The 21391-nt window shown below is 40.0% G+C and overlaps 2 protein-coding genes across 4 annotated transcripts; both read right to left on the reverse strand.

Annotated features, from left to right (window-relative positions):
- Nucleotides 1-918: 918 nt before the first annotated feature.
- sxph (saxiphilin) lies at nt 919-10517 on the reverse strand. The gene is made up of 17 exons (XM_085161186.1): nt 10403-10517; nt 9980-10143; nt 8907-9006; nt 7979-8155; nt 7705-7867; nt 7566-7630; nt 6344-6501; nt 6058-6244; nt 5824-5972; nt 5644-5734; nt 4355-4402; nt 4087-4269; nt 3728-3875; nt 2472-2554; nt 2193-2377; nt 1690-1876; nt 919-1606 (listed from the first exon to the last, which is right to left on the reverse strand). The coding sequence occupies exons 1-17, from the start codon at nt 10455-10457 to the stop codon at nt 1563-1565; spliced, it is 2187 nt and encodes a 728-aa protein (XP_085017312.1). The 5' UTR covers nt 10458-10517; the 3' UTR covers nt 919-1562.
- On the reverse strand, nt 10251-21339 carry sfi1 (SFI1 centrin binding protein). Of its 3 annotated transcripts, none has more exons than XM_085161178.1 (31): nt 20736-21339; nt 20582-20653; nt 20371-20481; nt 20186-20280; nt 19960-20077; nt 19771-19873; nt 18126-18282; nt 17876-18037; nt 17687-17757; nt 17505-17597; nt 17309-17406; nt 17147-17213; nt 16916-17046; nt 16270-16351; nt 16018-16196; nt 15843-15918; nt 15446-15541; nt 15271-15347; nt 15059-15161; nt 14869-14965; nt 14442-14602; nt 14280-14354; nt 13750-13824; nt 13463-13639; nt 13197-13387; nt 12611-12875; nt 12433-12517; nt 12176-12320; nt 11999-12098; nt 11701-11808; nt 10251-11153 (listed from the first exon to the last, which is right to left on the reverse strand). In XM_085161178.1, the coding sequence occupies exons 1-31, from the start codon at nt 20897-20899 to the stop codon at nt 10980-10982; spliced, it is 3708 nt and encodes a 1235-aa protein (XP_085017304.1). In that variant the 5' UTR covers nt 20900-21339; the 3' UTR covers nt 10251-10979. The 3 variants fall into 3 exon arrangements, with proteins under 3 accessions (XP_085017304.1, XP_085017305.1, XP_085017306.1); XM_085161180.1 differs by lacking the exon at nt 10251-11153 and adding an exon at nt 11168-11580; XM_085161179.1 differs by lacking the exon at nt 11701-11808 and having other exon boundaries at nt 20736-21336.
- Between the last annotated feature and the right edge of the window lie 52 nt (nt 21340-21391).

A 21391-nucleotide genomic window follows, 5' to 3' on the forward strand; every position in this document is an offset into this window, starting at 1 on the left:
AATTAGGAGGAAGAAAACAGAATTCAATTGACTGCAATATACTGACATCTGGTGGATCGATTTTATACGCCGTTATCACCAAAAGCTATATCCACAATGGATTTTATTCCAATCGCCACTAAATAGGTGAATATGTGAAATATGAATAATGTTTGCCACTTTGTGAAACCAAATGATGTGGTTACATTGTAACAGACTCCCCTCTACTCCTCCACTCACCTCTGCTGCTGAGGATAAATTCAGCCGAGTCACCAGCATCAGAAATCACAAGTTAACACCACCTCAGATTAGAGTCCAGATAAATGGCAGACAGAGTTCCAGTAGCAGACACATCTCTACATCAACTGTTCAGATGAGACAAATCAGGCCTTTATGGTCAAATAGCTGCTAAGAAACCACAACTAAGGAAAAGCAACAAGCAGAAGAGATTTGCCTGGGACAAGAAACACAAGAACTGGACCAGTGGAAAACTGTGCTTTGGTCTGATGAGTCCCAATTTGAGATCTTTGGTTCCCCCCTTTGGTTTGTCTTTGTGCGACGCAAAAAAGGTGAACGGATGGTCTCTACATGCATGGTTCACATCGTTAAGCATGGAGGAGGAGTTGTGAAGGTGTGGACGTGCTCTTCTGGTGACATTGCTGGGGATTTAAAGTGTGAAATAACTCAAAAAGCATGTTTTGAGTTATTTTACACTTTTTTGTTTACTACATATGTGTTCATTCATAGTTTTTATGCATTCAGTGAGACTCTACAATGTAAATAGTCATGAAAATAAAGAAAAAACATTAAATGAGGTTTGGTAGTGTACATTAAAATGTATTATCTTTGAAGTGAACATGTGCCGACCACTGGAAAGGATCACCTTGAACAAGGGTTCAAGGTGATCCTTTGATGTCTCACCTGTCTGCAAAATTACAATTTATACTAAACAAATCATTTTACCAGCTTTAAAGGTGAAAGCATACAAATGATACACACTTAAACAAACTACAATGTCATTCTGTCATCAGTGCAGCCTCATGGAGAGGCTCTTTAGACTTTCTTTGCTTACCATAATGACAGAAGAAAAACTGAAACTTATTAATTCTTAACATAACAAACAAAGTTAAGTTAAAGGCACACAACAAAGAAGTTCTGCATCCCCCCCAAAATCAGCAGTGTTAAAAATAAATCTGAAAAAAGAGGTAATTATAGTACAACATATGTAGTACAGAGATAACTGCAGTGCTGGGCATTATAACAGGTTCTTTGTGTGACATTTTTCTGAGAGAATGTCATAAGATAAAATCAGTATGACAATAAATTCTTGCATTTACTGTCATGCTTAAATGCAGTTTTTGTGTCTTTGAAAAACACAAAGATTACACATCACTCATCATTTTTAGTTCAGATGGCATCTAAATTTAGTAAAAAGTAAAAAAAAACCCAACATTTTAACATTCTATTGAGTTTTTTTGTGAACATGATGATAAAAAGTGATGGTTTGCAGACATAACAAGTATGTGTGTGAAGAGTGGAACAACTGAAGCACAGAGGTTGCGTTGTTCTTGTTGGTGGGTCCATTAAAATATGCTGCACACATCTTGAATGCAAAACTCCAATATATCTGTTGGAAAGGAAAGCAAACAGACCCATTAGTGACAGTTTAATTGTGCAACAATCGGCCACTCTGTCGGGCTGCTGTCGTACCAGAGTGCGTGCAGTTGAAGACCGTGTCTGCGTGGGTGTAGAACTCCCCTCCGAGGATGGAGCGGTAGTCCATGTGACTTGTGTGGGCAAAGCATTGCGTTGCATCTTTAAACAGCAAATCACTTTCTCCATATTGATGAGACTCAAAGAGCTTGAACTCTGTGTTTGAGTTGACTGCCAGAGCTTCCTATATGGTCAAAAAACAAGTAATAAATACATTTAGAGGTATAATTATCCACCTGTGTCCTCGACTCAACTTTGGGCTGCATATTGGTGCAAAATTGATGCTATGCCATTAAAACATAGCGCTTCACTGAGCAAATATAAAAGCAGGAAGATAAAAAGCATTCTGCAAAACTTTTATAATAAAGAAATAGAGCTGAGGTAAGTCAAAGCAAATGATTATAAAAAACACACAGAGTAGTAAAGTAATGTACTGGCAGTAGTTTGCTGCTGGGGAGATTTTAAAAACAGATTGTTTAAAAAAAAAAACCTAAACAGACCTGTGACTTCATAAGGAAGTTGTACACTCGTGCTGTGAGCACGGGCCGTGTCATGACGGTGTTTGGTGGGATGACTCCCAGATTACAAGTCTCCCAGTCTGACAATGGGGCCCGGCGACCGTCAGCACACAGCAACTCAAAGTCTGACGATGACCACCCCTCTGCCCAGCCAGTGGTGTTCAGACCTGCAGGATGTACGAGATGTAGACATTTGTCAAGTGAAGTTAGAGTCTGTTAGTGTGAGTGATCGCATCACCGGTTTGATTTTGAATATCTCACCGAGGATGTTTGTGTGAAGGCTGTGTTGCTCAAGAAAGGCCACGTCACCGTAGCTTTTCCCATTGCGATCTCCAACTAAGCACCTGAGCAATGAGTAATGGGTTGAAGGGTCAGTTTAGTAAAATGATTTAACTCTGTTTCCACCACTAATTTCTTTTATCACCTTTACTGAATTTGGAAACAAACTTCAAAAAGAGAAAAAAATTGCCATCTAAAAATTTTGACTTACTGACTCAAACTGGCATTTTTTCATATAGTGGAAACAAGCTTCTATATGCAGTAGAGGTTATAGACTGCATATAAAAGATGGATACAGCCACAGTGACTTTACCTACTGTTTTGCTGACTACCTTTTTGAAGCCTTCAGTTCATCATTATAGCCATCACCACTTTAATTTAAGTTAAGTTAAACAAACTGCAACACAGATTTCTGGGATATTGTTTTCTACAACTAAACTCACTGGAAGCCTTCTTATTTTTCAGCAATTTACATTAAAATGCTCCAGAAGACTCCAACACCACAAACACGACCAAACGTTACGACAACTAACAGACTGACACACCTGTCAATCAAAGCGGCAGTGTTCCTCACTTTAAGTCTTAATGTGAATTAAATGTTTGAGTTCTAAAAAAACCCCATTTACAACTATATTATTTTGGCTTAATGTCATCATTTTCAACAGTGTCATGGCCTAAAACCTTCTCTGTATAGGAAAATATTAGAGACCCTAAAATATTAGAGGAAACCCGAAGAATCTGACTTCGAACAATCACTTGGTGACAGTGGGAAGGAAAAACTCTCTTTTAACAGTAAGAAACCTCTGGGAGAACCAGGCTCAGGGAGAGGCAACCATCTGCTGAGGCGGTTTGGCGATGAGGAGAAAGAGAAAAAAGCAGAGGGGCTTTATATTCTTCACTTGTCTCACACTGATGTTATGTTTTCTAGTGTTGTGCCATGGTCATGTGGAAATTCTGTTATAATATTTTTGGACGGAAGAATGATAATAAAACCCATTTGAACCACTTGATTTCCAAAAATGCTTTGTTTTTAAAAAAAAAAAAATCCCTGTCAACTTTAGTATGTGTCTACAGATGACCAATAGAGACGAACGAAATTAGTTTATTCAGATTTACGTGCATTATGATGACGGAAGATACTCAAAAAGAGGACAATAGAACTTAGAAAGACTAGATTTAATAATATTTGACGCAGGACATAGACTTTACAACATGACTTAACACTTTACTACACATACCTTAAAGCTCCCATATTTCCATAGTAACGCTCATTGTGGTTTTCGGTGCAGCGTTTGGTTGCAGTCTCCCCTGTGCCTCCAATGCATACCTTGCAAAGATTACCCTCAGATCCAGGAAGACAGCTTTTCCAAAACACCTCATTGTACACTAGGAAAACACAAAGTGGCAGACTGCAGTCACGTGAGGGTCGAAGCAGCGTTGGATTAATTTAAAAGGATAAGGATCCACCAGCGTGGAGTGCAAAGGTCCAGAAAACATGAACAAGATATTTCTAAGAAGTGGACTTGAATGAACACCGATTAGTGGTGAATAAGTTTAGTAAATCAGGATTTCCCATGAATTTTTCTGAAAACACTACCTTTGTCAGGATCACAGGGGGAGCTGCTGTTGTTCGCCAGGCTTAAGCTGTGTCTGTATGGCAGGAGCCAGCCTGCAGGGCTGTAGGTGTTGCTGTGGCAGGAGCGACGGCCTCCGAGATTCCCGATGAATATGTTCCTGCTGGAGCGCTTTGCGACTGCTAAACCCACAACTGAGGGAAAGACTGAACAGAGCAGCAGACGTGGTTTCTATGTAGAAATAAGATCATTGTAGACTGATTTTGCAGCTGTTTTTTGTCTTTATCTCACCATCTGTCTCCAAGTGAGTGGATCCTTCAGCAGGCACGCAGTTTTTTCCTGTGAAAACCCAACAACACAAGAGTGACACAGAAAAGCACATGCTTTATTGATTAATCCGATGAGACTTTTTGTTTTGTTTTTTTACAAGGGAAAAATGCTATGCAATCCTAAGTGGCCCTGTGTGAAAAAGTAATTGCCTAAACCTATGAACTGTTTGCGCCATTCTTGGCAGCAAGAACTGCAATCAGACATCTGCGATAACTGGCAATGAGTCTTTCACCTCACTGTGGGGGACTTTTGGCCCATACTTCTCTGCAGAATTGTTTTAATTCAGCTACACTAGAGGATGTTTGAGCATAAACGTCATGTTTGAGGCCATGCCAAAGTACCCAGACTTTGGTTAGGCCAATCTAAACCTTCATTTCTGTTATTTTGAGCCATTCAGAGGTCCTAGTGTGTTTGCTTGAGCTTCAGGGCATGAGCTGATAGTCGGACATTCTCCTTCGGGATTTTCTGGTACAGAACAGAATTCATGGTTCCATCAATTATGGTAAGTCATCCAAGTCCTGAAGCAGCAAAGCGGCCCCAGACCATCACATTGTGGGTATTATGTTCTTTTTATGTAAACCTGTTAGTTTTATACCAGATGTAACTGGACTTCTTAAACTTTCTTAAAAGGTCAACTTTTCCCTCGTCAGTTGAAAGAATATTTTCTCAAAAGTTTTTCCAGAAGTCTTGAGAATCATCAATATATTTTTATTAGCAAAAATGAGTCAAGCCTTTTTGTTCTCTTTGGTCAACAGTGGGTTTCACCTTGGATCTTCCGTGGATTCCATTTTTGCCCCATCTCTTTCTTATTGTTGAATCATGAACATTTACTTTAACAAATGCAAGTGAGGCCTGCAGTTCTTTAAATGTTGTTCTGGATTCTTTCCCTTGTATTTACTCAAGTTATCTTTATCTAATATTAACATTTGTTTGATCGTGGGAAAATGTAAGTGTGGCAAATATGCAAAAAACAAAGAAAATCACAAAGGGGACAAATACTTTTTCACAAACTGTAAAAGTTGGGCTGAGCTCATCTCTGGTAAAATGCTCTCGCAAATCCACCCATTCCACACAGGCCTAGAGACCCCCGGTAACCACTTAGCACAAGAAAAATTTCCATTTCAGTCCTTGGAAGCTGCAGGGATTTTGGGTTGCCAGTGGGTCACTAACCGGTGTCTAGGACTTTGTGACTGCGGCTTAAGAAACCCTTCATAATTACATTACATTATTATATTCTGCAACAGTCCTACCATAATATTCCGTCACAACGGGGACAAGACCACACTTCCCTGCGATGAACGAATGCGTTGCATCCAGCGAGACAGCGTCCACCTCATCCCTCTGCGGTAAAGGCACACGTCATTTTAGCTTGTATAGTGTCATAGAGAGTTTGATAAACATCTCAATAATCTGCAGTCTAGATGGCTTACCTTAATTTTCTCGATACAGTCACGCATTGAGACAGCTCTGACACACACCAGTGGGTCAGACTTTATACTGAACGCCCACTGCTCACACTTCTTCTGCTCTGCGTAGCTGATGCAGCACCATCTAATGACACTGTCCTCCAGTGAGCTTCCTGCAAACACAAAGACACCGTAAAACCCAAGCCTGTGCGTTCTGAGTTTAAAAATGTACAACCGTACATATACAAGAACAAGCACCTTCATGCCCAAGTCCTTTGAGCAGCGCCACATAATCCAGCCCCAGCACCTGACTGACATCTATGTCGTCTTGCAGGACAACGAGTTTCTCAGTCACATCTCTGAAGAGAAGATCGTTTTCTCCAAAAGATGAGGAGCTGAAGAGTTGGAAGCGCTGCCTCGCTCTTCCTTGCCGACCAAACAGCGTCTAACAAATTTAATAAAAAATGCTTGAACAATCAGTTAGTGGGTACAGTAACAGCTATGACCCTTAGGCACAGAGATGGAAATTGAACAAACTATTTACCTGCACAGTTGCTAGAAATTTGCGAACAACCTTGCGAAAATTGACTCTGGTGACCATGCCCCCTCCTGGACCACGACCCAGATTACAGCTTCTGTACTGGCTGAGGGGAGCTTGTGTGCCATCAGTACACAGTAACCTGAACTCGTCACGCTCACTCTCTGACAAAAGAGACAAATAAAAAACTGAAAGGTAAACAAGTCTTAAGGGTCAGTGCAACTTTCTGCAGTTTGGTGGTTGAACTGATTTAAAGAGGATATTTACAGCGATCAGGCATAACATTATACCCCCTGCAGGTGAAGTGAATAACGCTGACTGTTTCTTTACCTTGGCACCTATTAATATGTGGGATATATTTAGGTGCCAAGAGAACATTTTGTCCTGAACGTTGACGGATTAGAAGCAGGAAAACTGGGCAAGCATAAGGATTTGAGTGAGCTTGAAGAGGACCAGATTTTGTTGGCTATCAGATCAGAGCATCCCCAAAACTTGCTCAGTGACAGCTGGATTAGGCTCCAGCCTTTCAGCGACCCTGAATAATAAGCAGTTAAGAAAATAAATTGAAGGACATTTTGATGAACAACATATTATATTCTATATTTTGGTTTTCTGTGCAATCATTATCTTTTAAAACCTGTTAGTCCTGATGACTATGTGTAAAATAAAGGAACAAACCCCTCTCAGTTTATGGTGAAAGCAGTTTGTAGCACAAAGATCAGAAAAGTTTATTTATGGCTGAAACATAGCAGCAATACAAAGTAATACAGAAGTTTGATCATGAAAATCAAAACAAAAATTTGATAATTGGCTCAGTCCCAAGGTTGTGTGCAGCTTAGCACCTTTCTTTTAAGCACGTTATCTCACATGCATTAGCTGATTAGGCTCAGCAGTTACCCTAGCATGAATATGGACCATTGAAGGAAGCCGGGGTACCAGAGGAAACACACACAGGCTGTGAGGTGCTATTGTGGTTAGCACTGAACAACTATATCACCCACTGTCATCAGAAAGACTCTGTTCAGTCAGACTGTAATGCCATCTTTAGTTTTATTGTTTAATAACAACCAAAAGTCAGTTTGCCATGTTTTTAGGAACTTAACATTTTTTTTATAAATATGATATTAATAGACCCCTTTATGTAAATGCCATTTTCAAAACATTTTCGCTGGTTTTGGGATATCCCCATATATATTTTTATTTCAATACAATATAAAAAAATGCTTACCTTCAATAGTTTCAAGTGCTAAATGGTCCACAAATGCAACATCCCCTATCCCCCTCCTGAGACATCTGTAACAGAGCAAAACAGGAAGTAAAAACAGTTTCCTGATGTTTTAACTGGTTGACCTTTTGTAAAGCCTGACCTGAGAGCTCCCTGGTTGTTGTAGAAGGGCTCGCTGTGGGATGTTTCGCAGTGGTAATTCTTCTGGCGTATGTAAGACTTCTGGCCCTGGCACAAAATGCACAGAGGAAGTGCCATCGCACCAGCCCCAGGAATACAGCTGGCACTGAAAAAAGTGCTGACATCTGTCAGAGGAGGAGAAAAAACAAGTCAGGGAGGGGGACTGAAAACCCAGATCAGAAATGAAAACACATTTATGGAAAAAAGCACCTGACAGTTGATTACAGTCCAATTACCCTGACTAAGCGGATGCTCCTTTGCCCAGCTCAGGTAGTTTCGGGACAGCAGGAAGCCGAGTGGGAGACTCCATCCAGCTGTCCATCGAACTCCGCTGTGGCAGCTCCTGTGGCCCTGCAGGGATCGTATGTCCAAACTGCTGTTTCTCACCACAGCCACAGACAGAATACAGCCTCCTGTAGATAAATATGTAAACAGACATGTGGGTCTTTTCATATCAGTATCAACCAAATCTAAAAATTTTGCCACCTGACTTATTGAAGCTATACAAAAAGATTCCTTTTTTAAGAGTCAAGACTGGGTGCTTTTTAACAGGTTCTAGTTTTTCTTGTTTTTTTTTTTTTTTTGAAGTTCAGAATGTCCACTCCAGGTGTCACAATCTAAAACTGAAATCTCAAGATGCAGCTCCTTTAGCATTAGCAAGATCTTAACTCCTTCAGTAAACATAATTTCATATTTAACTGGCAATTTGGAAAGTGTTAAATATATAAACTATGCTAGAAAATGATTATATGCATGAGGAAATATGGCTAGAAGATTAGTCAAAATTTAGGTAAAAAGGCGACCTTTCAGATGCTACAGCATGTTGTAACTAGTCACTCTTCCTGCACAGCCATGAAAGATTGACAAGTTTTCTCTTGTGAATTATTATTCATTATTTACCTTCATTTTTTCCATGAAGCTAGCTCTTGCATTGCTCAAAAATATGAAAAAAAGGTTATTAAAAAGCGCCAAATTTAAAACCACTCCTGTACTCTGAGGGTGTTAAAGTCAGAACAGTGTGATGGTACTATTTTGCATGGTTATGCTCATTCTAAGCTCCAAGCTCATTCTGAATGGGGTTAAGTTAGAGAAACGTATTTTTCAATAACCCCCTTTTTAGATCAGTGCTGAAGATACATCTCAGAAAAGTGAGCTTAAACCTACCATCACTGTAGATCTCCTTAGCAATGACTACAAGGTCAAACTGCTTGACAGCCGAGTAAATTTCTCCTGCATCTAAAGTCACAATGTCAGCACGATTAGCCTGAAACAAACAATTCAGAAAAAGAGTTTTAAATAGTTAATTTTACATCTCAGCAAATTCAATCAATACAATGCTAATACACGGTTATCCCAAAAAGAAGGGATGTGCAATGTACTGTTTATAAGATTGGGGAAACCTGCTGTCAGCTGAGACTAAAAAAGTCACTTGGATGAGTGACGAAACGTTTCTCCCACTGAAAACGCTACGTCCAGATGAACAGAATCAACTTTTGGGTAATGTACTTGCGCTTTACTGTGTCCTTCATGTTATGGTGCTTTCTAATTTTACTCCACTACAGTCTGGATGTAGTCATTGCATTTTGTAATCCATTTATTTTACAGCTTAATTTCATTAGTGTAGTTCTCCTTGCAACTTCACTATTACACTTCTCTCTCTCTTATAGTCCTGCACACATATTCTGTCTTGCTTCTCATGACTTTCATTTGCATTTGGTAAATTCTCATTTACCTCATTTTCATGTGCCTGTCTTACCACCAGTGCAAACAGGGGGCTAAAAGTCAAACCCAACCCCACCATGAACACAGGAGTCACTCCAATCACATATCTCACCACTGTCCTCATACATGTCGTCCACCATCCACACATAGTTCTCTGGCACTTCCTCGTGCAGTATCGCAGTTCTTCTCTTGGCGCCTTATCATATGTTATCTCCATAAAGACAAGTGCAACTCCTTCCATCTTTCCATACTTTTCCATCAACACTCTTAAAGCACACATGACATCTGTTGTGCTATTTCTCAACATTGAAGCCATACTGCTGCTCACTAATCATCACCTCGGTTCTTATCCTAGCTTTAACAGCTCTTTTTCATATCTTCATGGTAAGGTGAATCAGCTTTACTACAGCTCTGCACATCGCCCTTGTTACTGATATGCAAGCAACTTTAAATAATTTGCTCCAAGCTGGATTAAAACACCTTTTTATTGTGTATTGCATTGTAGACTTGCTCACCTTGATCCTATTGATGCAGTCAGTTGTGCTAGATGCTCGTATGCATGAAAGTCTGGCAAAAGCTGCCAGAGTGGCTGGTGACACCACTGCTGCCAGAGCTTTAGCTAGTTCTGCACACTTCCTCTGTTCAGGATCTGACACTGTGCACCATCGCATCTTCTTAGCTGCCATGAAGTAAGCAGTTCAAATGGTTAAAGAAAAAAATAACAGCCATAAGAATGCATACGGTCCTTCCAACTTTCAGTAAATTCAAAAGACTCTACAATATTCATATTATAAAACTCAGTTTTATTAATGTCCTGAAAAGCAAATGCTCCAAACAGATGGTAACAGGAACCAGAAACACTTCAACAATACGAGGCTGAAGAACATAAAATATTTCAAGAAACAATAATAATCACCTAGTTCAGTAACAACACTTACCACTTACAGAGCACACAAAGATGGAAAAGAGTAAAATGGGATAAAATCCTTGCATTTTGACTTGCTCTTGATCAAAGATATAATAACTCTACAAACGGACCGCTGTCCTCTCTGTTAAACTAAAATCTGTGATTTTAGTTCAGTGATTTTCCAAAGTACTAGAAGCACTGCTACAAACAGGGTAATTACAGACCTATTGCGTAAGGCCACCTCCTCCGAAAACAGTAAAATCACTCTTTGCACACATATGGAAAATATTTTGCACCATCTGCAACAAGGACGACCCCTATCCAATGTTTTGCTGGATTTACAGCTATAGAGCTGAGTGTGCCTTTAAGGCACTTGACGTTTATGTTTTGGGAATGCCGAAGACATTTTACACGATAATTAATAAGAACCATTCAAATTGGTCCCCACCAGCTGAGGGCAGCAAAGACATAAGCACAGAGTAGTTAAATATGCATATGCATATGCGTCAGTTCTAAGATCAGACTATTTTTAAAAAATGTGATGCTGGCAAGTGAACAACAGTTCAAACAATCAGCAAGTGAACCCGTCACGCTCTCCATTATTCCTGTCACGTTGGCAATGCAGAGTTTTGAGTTTCTGACTCTTCTGTTTTTTGATGAGGAGCATGAAGTCCTAAACTCCGGAGGATAGTCTGCAAATGCTGGATTCTCTCTGCGTGCAGCAACATCACCGGTTTCTGTTTTTCTAGCTTAGTAGACAGCCTGTCGATGAGCTCCTCCAACTGTCAAATGAAAAATCACCAGGAGTGACACAGTCAGTACCATGAACAATAATTTAATAATTTAATTGAATGCACCACCCTCTAAGCTCAGTTTCTTTTCCTCCACAGACAGAGATTTATAGGTCAAATGACGCTGTAGAAGAATGCATGGAAAATCTGAGCCATCAGGAAGAGATACTTCAGGAGTTGCTTCGGGTAACTAGCATCATGATTAAGACTGCACATGCACACATTGCAAAGTCCCTTCTTCCTTTCCATAAGGAAAGAAATGTGAACCCTTAGATTTATAAAAGATAGTTAAAAAATGAAAAGGTAATGTATGTCATATCTGAATCTGTTTTCCTACCTTATCATGCTTACTTGTTGCGTAAGATATCTGTTGTTATAAGTGCTTATACACTTTGTAGATTCAATAATTGCATAATATCTGAAATGTCAGGAATTTAAAATATCTTACTTTAGAACTGGTCGAGGAATTACCTAACAAAAATGCTTTTTTCAACAAAAGGCAGTTCACTTCATTAATAATCTCTAAAGCTTCACTCACACAGACGTAGAGACGGCTTGGCAACTCCAAAACAGGTTGGTGAGTGGTTCCTGGCTCAACTAGTTGAGGAATATGCACTTTTGGTGGTTCCCTAGCAACCACCGTTCGCTAGGGAACGCAAGTGTAAAATTAGTCTTTACACTTGTGTGACTGGGGTACTAAGCTTAATATTTATGTGAACCTAAATGTGAAAGGCACCAAATTTTGGGCTGTGATGATTAAATCAAGATAGCGTAACAGCAAACAATGTAAGTTTATGTTCAACATAAACAGTGACAAAAGTATCTTGTGTCCTTACGTCCTTCAACTCTTGACAGATAGCATTTTTTTCCATCACTTCATCCTTTCCACTGGTCTGCAGCCAACTCTGTAACACCCCTTTCAGCTTTCGCCATGCCCTGGGTGAATAAAACACCGGTGCTATTTTCACATCACATATTGCAAAGAAAAGAAAAATGGAAAAACAGATTTCTACCGGAGCTGCTTTCTGTCCAGCTGGAAACTCTTCATGTCCTGTTGAATCCTAAGAAGCTCGCTCATCAGAGCTGACGTTGAATCACTTGTTGCATTTTCAGCATTAGGAACCTCAGTTTCTCCACCAGATGCACTCAGACGTGTTTCTTGAAAAAGCAGCAAAACAGTTGTTTTGGGTTTGGTGATTTAATAAGTTTTTTTTTTTATTTTTTTATAAATATTGAAAACATACTCTAGAAAAAAGAGCAGGGTCTATACCTGGATATGCAGATGAGTTGGGATCTAAAGAAGTGACAAACTGGGGAAAAGGCTCAACTGAAGTGTCTCCAAGACTTGATTTGAACTTAAAAAGAAAAAAAAAGTTTAACCCAAATTGAGTTACCTAATACAGCAACAAATAGTTGCTGATATGTCAAACAGGTGTATCTTATCTTACTTTATTCTGTGTCCCAGTAGTCATGAAAGCAGAAGGAGGTAAAAGAGGTTCTTGGTTTTGGGGGTGCTGAAAAAAGTCCATGTTGGACATTAGAGATTCAGAAGGTGGCACAGTTGACATGACACTGCACTGATGTGGAGAGGCAACAAACACTTCATCAGCATGGCGGCAGTTTGACGCTGGATGGTTTTTCTGTGTGGGACGACTGGACTCAGATGAGTTTGGAGCGGCTTTAATGTTGGTGACGGCAGATTGTGGCTGGGTACTTGAGTAAACAGAAAAGAAAAAGGTTTAATCAGTGATTCCTACACTGACTTCTAACACAATGCTTCAATTTAAGTAAGCATATTATAGTTCAAACGATATTCAGATGCTTGTCTTCTGTTTTTATTTTCATGTATTACCACATACAGCATTGGAAAACGATTTTACCATCGAAAAACATGAAGCAATGTTTCTTTTACTGATAACTTCTCTTCCCTTTATGGGGCTAAAGGCTGCGATGTTTGGGTACGCAGCCTAAAAAAAAGTCAAACTGCATGTGTGGAACAGTTTCACGGCTTGTCAGAGTGAAGTACACACTCACAGCTTGCTATGCAATCCATCTGCAGCTTCCTGCTTTGTTGAGTCAGAAGATGAAACACTGCTCAGACAGAAGCTCACACTCTTTTTTGCTGGCTGCCCTCTCGTCTCTTGCTCTCTTTGGGGTTTGCACAGTGCCCGCTGCTTCCACCGTGCAGCACAACGTTTAACAACTCTCTGGAGGTGTTGTGATCTCTGCAGGACACAAGCAGAGAGGTGAGGCACTGAAATCTTAGGTCTAGAAATCACAAGTAATGCACAATAACCTACTTGTAGTTGACTGTGTTGTGTTAGGTTTGTTGTGAGATCATTCATGTGAGCGGCATATGTGAGGATGCATGTCACCCCCTCCCTCAGCAGCTGGTCTCTGTAGACCAGTGCAGCTCTGGCTGCATGTTCTTGCTTTCTCCGCTGCTCTGTGACCCAAATCCTCCACCCATACAACACCTGCATCAGGTCCAGAAAGTATCAAGAGGGCTTGTTAGACCCTGTGAGCACCATTTCTGCAATGCATTTGGTGGTGTAGAGAGAAAAGAATGTGGAGGCAGGTTATTTACCTTGGCCTGAAGTGTGAGGGACCAGTGCCAGAGTGCTCTCTCCGTTTGCTTCGCCTCTCGCTGTCTGTGCTGCAGCTGTTAGCAGAAAGAAAAACCAAAGCCTGTTTAACTGCTCTCAATCAAAACCAATCAATACTCATTCATTAGAAATGCCACATTTGCAGCATGACGACAATAAACACACAGACAGATCTCAAAATCGCACAGTCAGAATACACAGAGACAGCCTAAATCCATAGAAGAAAGGTCTTCAGATGGCCAAAAATAAACCAACCTTCAAAGTGCCATAAAAACCTGGGAGCAAATGAAGTAAGGGGAACTGATGCCATTTTAAAAGTAAAGACTGTTCACACCAAATATTGATTTGAATCAAATCTACTGATTTAAAGTCTGACTTTGCTGTTTTCCCATAACTCCTTTTCCTAACAGAAATGATTAGCAGTAAAAGCAAAATAGAAACAAATGGTAGATATTCGCTTCTTTTGATCAATCAGTCTGTTCAGACCACAAAAAAAGGAAAATCAACAAACCTTTGTTTTCCACTGCTCAAAGTACATCTGGTACATTTTTAATCTCAGCAATAACAGTCCCTGTCGTTTCATCACCTACAAAATCACAGTTTTAAACAAGTTAGATTACAGCTTGATGTCAGTATAGATGTATATGCATTCAGGGATAAAAGAAGTTAGAACCTTATTCTTCTGGTGCTGGTAGTGATGCTCTTTCCAAGCTTTCAGCGCATTAGAAAGGAGTTTGGTCTTATGGTGTCTCCTGGCTTTTTCCATGATTATCCTCTCCCTCCGAGCCTCCCTGGTCCGATTCCTCCATCGTCTGAAAAATTGCAGCAACCGCACTAAACACAGAAATCATTAAAAAGTTTACAACAATATGGATACACCTGGTAACCAGACAACACAGTTCTGATGCAACAGTTACTTAACAGGTGCAAAATCTTTGACAACTGCTAAGGTAACTGCTGCATTTGTCTAGGCGGTATCTTTCCATGACAGCCAAACAACTCTAAGACTAAGAAAGACATGCTGGAATATCAAAATTATTCTTTACTTACCACTGCTCTTAATGGTTACAGGTAGGTGGCAATCACAAGGCAATCATTACCTTCATTTATAGACTGCTGAGCCCTGCTTAGTGCTTCCCTCTGCTGGAAGCGCTTTGACACCGCAAGTGTTGTTGCTTCTCTCCACGCATGAAACACCTTGAAAGATTTAGTGAAAAGAAAGCAATCGGTGTTGAAAATATGAAGACGCCTGATGATTTTGAACATGTATGCATCAGATCGCTTTGTAACCTTAAGCTGAAGGGAGTGATCGAAGTGATTCTGTGCTTGTTGCTCTGCGAGCCGGATCACTGCTCGCTGCTCTGCATTTTCCCTCCACTCAGTAAGTGCCACTCTGGAGAGACATGACTGAAACTTAAGATCCTAACAAACACTTAGGATTTTATAAACAGAAGAAATGAAATTCTGATTTTAGAATGAAACACAGTATTTGTCTTTATTACCTGAGAAAACACTGAGTGTGCTGCTTGTGAAGCTCCTCTGCATGGTCATAGATCTGAGACATCTGCAGGTGGTGTTTCTGTGAATACACCAGGCCACAATGCATAGACTTCAACATTGTTTTCATGACCCTAAACAAATAAAATTATGTGGTTTTAACTGATATAAGATGTGTACCTCCCAGGCCACAAAGGAGTGTTTTAGAAGTTTAACTTCATGCCAACTCTGAACCTCCTCCAGCCTGCTTTTCTTTGCTCTCTGGACCTGAACAAACTGACACACACAGAGAAAAAAGGAAACGGATACATTACACATGATTATAATAAAAATCAAAGCAGGAAAGAAAAAACTATCAGCTTTTATAATTGCACTCCAAAGCTTTGGTCTCATTTAGGCAGTCTCATGCTGTCAGAGATGCTGAGCAGAATTTATAAGATACACATTTCCACATCAAAAAGCAAATTCTTTCAGTCTTTTTCAAATCTTAAGCCAAAGGCACTGATTCCTTACTGCACAATGACTAAAGTAACAGATGGAGTGCAGACTAGACTCAACAAAAATGTAAAATAATCACCTTTTTCCATTTTTCTACAGCCTTTCTTAAGCAGCGCAAATCACCCTGATGGCAGGCCTGCTGCTCTCTGTTTCTCCTGAAGTAAAACAAATAAACGATTCTATTAGCCGACAGCACATTTAGCTCAAGCCCAAATGATTCAACAACTTCACCAAAACGTCTTCTTGAGCTTCACCTGTCTCGTAGCTCAGTGCTGTTTTCCTTCCACTGCATCATCATCCTGTGTAGAAGTGTGCGACGATACAGACTACGCGAAGCCTCCTGTTTCTCCACCTCTTTGATCCGCTCTTGTGTGCGCTGCCTCCATCGCGTCCAGGCTCTCTGCTTCTGGCATCTCTTGTCATGAAGAACTGCCTGGAAAAACGTAAATGTTATTTATCACCAGTGCGGTGCACCACAACAAAGTTTTCATCTGCAGTTGACGTACCATCCGCTCAGAAAGCATCTCTTCCTTGAGCTTCTCCGACTTCCCCCACCAGGTGTAAAACACCCAGGCGCACTGGCGCCGCCTGACAACACAGTGGACAGACAGATCATTTGGACATATTCATCCACCTGCTAAGGTTGAGAACTACAAAGCCTACACACAAACCAGTACAAACCAAAGTCTAGATAGTGCAAACTGAATGTTCTCCCTCAGATGCCTAAATAAAGTCAATCTGATACTCTGACTGTCTGGGAAATGACTCCTGATTGTGGTGCCTCAGGGCTTGGATACCACAGACAGTTCCATAAAAAAACTACCTTTTTGTCCTTGAGTTACAGCCAGAGACCAGCTCCCATGAGCAAAAATGATCCTCAATAAAATTGGGGTCAATTTGGCACAGAAGATGATGTCTGCTTTCTGTTTAAAGACTGTGGTGAATCTGTATGCGTGCATCCCACCACTCAGAATGGGACCAGTGATCTAAAAATAGAGGGTCTAAAAACAGCATCCACACTGAAAGTGGCCCAGAGAAGCCAAAAAAAAAAGAACCTTAAAGGGGAAAGCAGCCAAATTTAAAAAGGTATATTGTTATTTTATTTTCATGGGAAGAGTTGCATAACTGAAGAGGAGAAAGGTGATGACTCACTGATTATAAGCTTCAGCTTTGAGTCTTCTCTGTTGAAGCATTCTGCTGTGGAGCGTAAACTCAACCCAAGACAGGAAACACTGAGGTAGCATACGGTCTACAAACCAAAAGTCTGCACGACGCTCCAGTTCCTGTAAAAAAATAAACAAAAAACCAAAACATAACAAGTTGATTGTGTTGTAATGTAAAAGCATCTGTATCTCTGCTGTCTTGAGTTGTATTTGAAAATACCTGCATGTATCTCTGCTCAGCAAGTTTCTCTCTCCAGTGGTGAAAATGTCTTCTAAGCAGTGAAGTGCTGCAACGAGAACCAAATTCCATTTGTAGCACGGGTATTACAACAAAAGAACTGTGAATATAACCCTGTGGATTGGGAAATGTATGTAAGAGCACCTGTAGTTACTCAGGGCCATCTCTATGAGGGGTTTAAAACTCCGGTTTTCAGCTTCCTCCACACGATCCTGCCATAGTTTCCAGTACTTACGATTCATCTACAAAAAAAAAAAAAGAAAGAAAAGAAAGCATTTCAGATGCTTTGAAACCTTCAATGAGAGTAACGCTGACTATCTGCAGTGTGAAGATCAGTTACCATTTGCTGACAATGTTGGATAGCCATACGGTTGTTCAGTCGATATGTTTTGTTCAACACAACATTAAGAGACAACCCTCGCAATCCAGCACGCTGCAATGAGAATGCGCTGAGATGAATACATGAATTGATCGTGCCGATCTTTGCTTATGTGTGGGTCCTTTATTTTATTTATTTATTACCATTAAATGATGTTGGTAGTGTTGATTTGCTGCATTCTTTCTTTCAGTCTCTTCTCTGCACAATGCCACATCTACTGAAGAGCTCAAGAATCAAACAACAGTGCTAATAACTTAAAACTGATTTAGAAAGACTGATTAGAAAAACTAGTTTATCCAAGTTTTATCCATTCTACAGGTGGATCAGGATACAAGCTCTCCAACGCACCAGTGCTCTGCACTGGATGCTCTGCGTGGCCAAACTGGCTGCTGCTTGCAAACGGGTCTCTTCACTGTGTTTGCGATCGAGAGCATTTCTCCATTTACTCCAACACTTCCTCACCAGGAGGCGAGAGCAGGCACGCTGAGCCAAAGCTGAAGGCGAAACAAACAAATAAAAATGTGTTAAGAGATAGCAAAATAATGATGCTTCAAGAAAGCTGCGTGGGTATTTTATAATGACCTTGTGTTTCTTTCTTGGTGTGGCGATACGACACATATCTTATCCACTGATGCAAAGCTCTTCTTTTCAATCTGGAGATAAAATGAAATGCAGCTCTGGATTCTTTCTCTTTCTGGCAAGAAGCAGCCGTGTGCATCTCTTTCCACTGAAGCCAAGCCTTCAATACAAAATATATCAGGTGACTCATCACCAGAGAGAACACACAGGAGTAATGTACCTCAAGGTTCACTACTCTTTGGTTTTCTTTATACATTTTAACCTGGGAGCATGTCGTCCATGGGCATAATGTAAGTTGACAACCACCTCAGCTTAGATAAGCATTTCAATTCAGTCGTATTTTATGCTGCTTAGGACTTAGACTCAGTAAGAGTTAGTTTTCACAGGATTATAGTATAACTGAGCTATTTTCCCATTCCTGATTTATTTTTGCACATTTATCTCACTTAAATGTTTCAGATCAAATGTTAATATTAGATAAAAATAACTGAGGTTCATATGAAATGCAGTTTTAAGTAATGATATCATTTATCAAGGATAAAAATAATCCAAACCTACAAGGCCCTGTGCGATAAAGCAATTGCCCCCTAAACCTAATGACTGTTTGTGCCACCCCTGACAACGAGAACTAAAATCAGGTGTTTGCAATAACTTATAATGAGTCTTTCACATCCCTGTAGAGGAATCTTGGCCAACTCTTCTTTGCAGAATTATTTTAATTCAGTCGCACTGGTGTGATTGGATCATTGTTCTGCTGCATAGCCCAAGTGCGTCTGAATTTCAGAGCACGAACTGATGGCTGGACATTCTCATTCAGGATTTTCTGGTAGAGAGCAGAATTCATGGTCCATCACAGAGTCACCACCATGTTTGACTGCTGGTGTAATGTTTCTTTTATGAAATACTGTGTGAGTTTTATGCCAGATGTAACGGGACTCAAACCTTCCAAAGAGAGATGGCGGTATGACGTGAATCTACTTGACCTCATCTGACAGGTTCCATTTCCATTATTTCTTGATTCAACAGGTCTGGCTTGAATCAGGCCGAGGTGTGGCTGTTAAAATTGAACTCAGCTTTCTAAAGAATGTGATTAATCACAGTTAATTTAAAATTCAATAATAACAGATGAAATTATCAATATATTATTGTTATTATTTTTTGTATTTCCTTGGGTCATCTTTATCTAATTAGTTTGACAGATTGGAACAGCCTAACTGAGTAGATCAGACTGCCGAGCTTACTATCATCTATCGTCACCATAAATCTCTCTTAAAGACATACTTTGATGAGCAAGTTTTTACTGTGCCTCTGCTTTGAAGTGAATGTTGTCCTTCATCATTTTTTCTTGGTGATAATTTTTTATTTATTTAAATTTTTCATAATTGCTTTTAATTTACATGTTTATAATTTAATTGTCTTTATCTTTATAAAGATAAGATTTGTCTTTATCTACTGCCTTTGAACTTCTTCTACTGTCAGTGTTCCTACAATTTATGTTGTTTCACTTTTAATTCTTCTTAAACATTTTGTAGTTTGTCACTTTGTTTTGAAAGGTGCAGTATTGAAAAAAAGATATTGTTATTTTTATTATTACTATTGATAATAATATTAACATGTGATTCACAGAGGTGTTCGATCATGCCCTTACCCTTGTCTTTAAGGTTAGCGCCCTCTGTTTCTGTGCTTGATCCTCCAAAATGTGAAGGTCTCGACGGTGCTGTAATCTAGTTTGCCACAAGCTCCACACTGAGCTGCAAAACAAAAACAAAGGTAAAACCAATATTATGGTAAAAATCATAATGCTAGAAGTTTTCGTTTGATAACACAAAAATCTTACTGCATAGCTGAGAGCCTGTACTGCTCAAGAGCTGATTCCAGCATTCTGCTCTTCAGTCTTCTCATCTCTGTGAAAACCTCCCATCTGTCCAACACCAGACGCATCCGCTGCTTGTCAGCTGATGATAGAAACAAAGTGGGTGATGACACGTCAGTGAATTATGAAATCTGACAAAAAAAAAAAAATTCCCCAAACCAACATTACGCTTGAATGGTAAAAGTCACACCAAATGACTGAGCCTTTTGCTGTTGCATCTTCTTTTCTCTCTGCAAACACACAAACATTCGCCAGCTGTGGAGAGTCCAGTTGCACAGGTAATACCTGAAATAAAAGCAGCATGAATACATGAACAGACTTTGGTTATTCAACTATAAAAGTCCTTCATAATGTCCTATAATGTACTGTAATGACCTGTAGTGACAGTCTGCTCGCATGTTCAGACTCCACTCCCTCCTGGATGACCACCACTCATCTCTCCATCCTTCAAAGGTTCTTCTCAGTACCATTCTGTTATAATGCAACCTGGAAAACATTGGAATTAGTGAGCAGGTAGGAAAACGAAGGCAACCAGGTGGTAAACTTGAAAATGCTTTCAATTTCCAAAATAAATGAAACACGTCACTTTGCTTCATGAGGAAGAACTCGGCCAAAGGTGTTCTGTATCCATATCTTCAGAAACTTTCTTGCAAGGTGCCTGCAGAAGTTAAAAGAATGGAGACTTAATTTTCAGGAAGACAGTAACATTATAACAATGGGTCAAGGAATAGTCTCAGCACCTTATTCTCAGTTCCTTGAGTCTTCCACCTTTGTTCCAGCTGTATCCAACTCTGTAAGCGACCTTTCTGATGTGAACTTTGCGCACTTGTTTTGCTTCACCACGAGATCTGACATAGTTTAAACGGGGTCTTACTGGATCCGAGTTTCCGCCGCTACTTTGCATTTTTCAAGCGGCTATTATACAGAGCACTGAATCGCATCACTTCTCATATACAAGCATCCTCATTTTACACTTTGAAGGCTGTCGTAGCTTACATGACAAAATTACCTTCATTTATCCTCACGTTAAAACTCTTTACAAAGTGCCGCGCGTTTGTTTTTCCTTATCACGTGACCACTTGGCGTCTTCGATACACAGTTGTCAACAGCAACAAACTCCGCTGCCGCTCCACACTAAACTGGTTGTGGTAGTTGTAATTAATAAACTTCTCAATATGGGGTGGTGTTTTTCATACACCTCCCTCTACAACAGTTTAAATTCTGAAATGTTTACTTCACACTGGAAGAACGTACTTAAGGTCCCCTCAGTTTAACGACGATGACACGAAATGTCAGTCGTGGACTGCCCGCGAGGACGGGGTCTTTATTTTCATACGGACCACCAGGAGACCGCCGGTGGAGAATCACAAATCGAGCGAATCCTGAGACAAAATAT

This window comes from Neolamprologus multifasciatus, chromosome 5 (assembly GCF_963576455.1).
Source record: "Neolamprologus multifasciatus chromosome 5, fNeoMul1.2, whole genome shotgun sequence".
Taxonomy (NCBI): Eukaryota; Metazoa; Chordata; class Actinopteri; order Cichliformes; family Cichlidae; genus Neolamprologus; species Neolamprologus multifasciatus.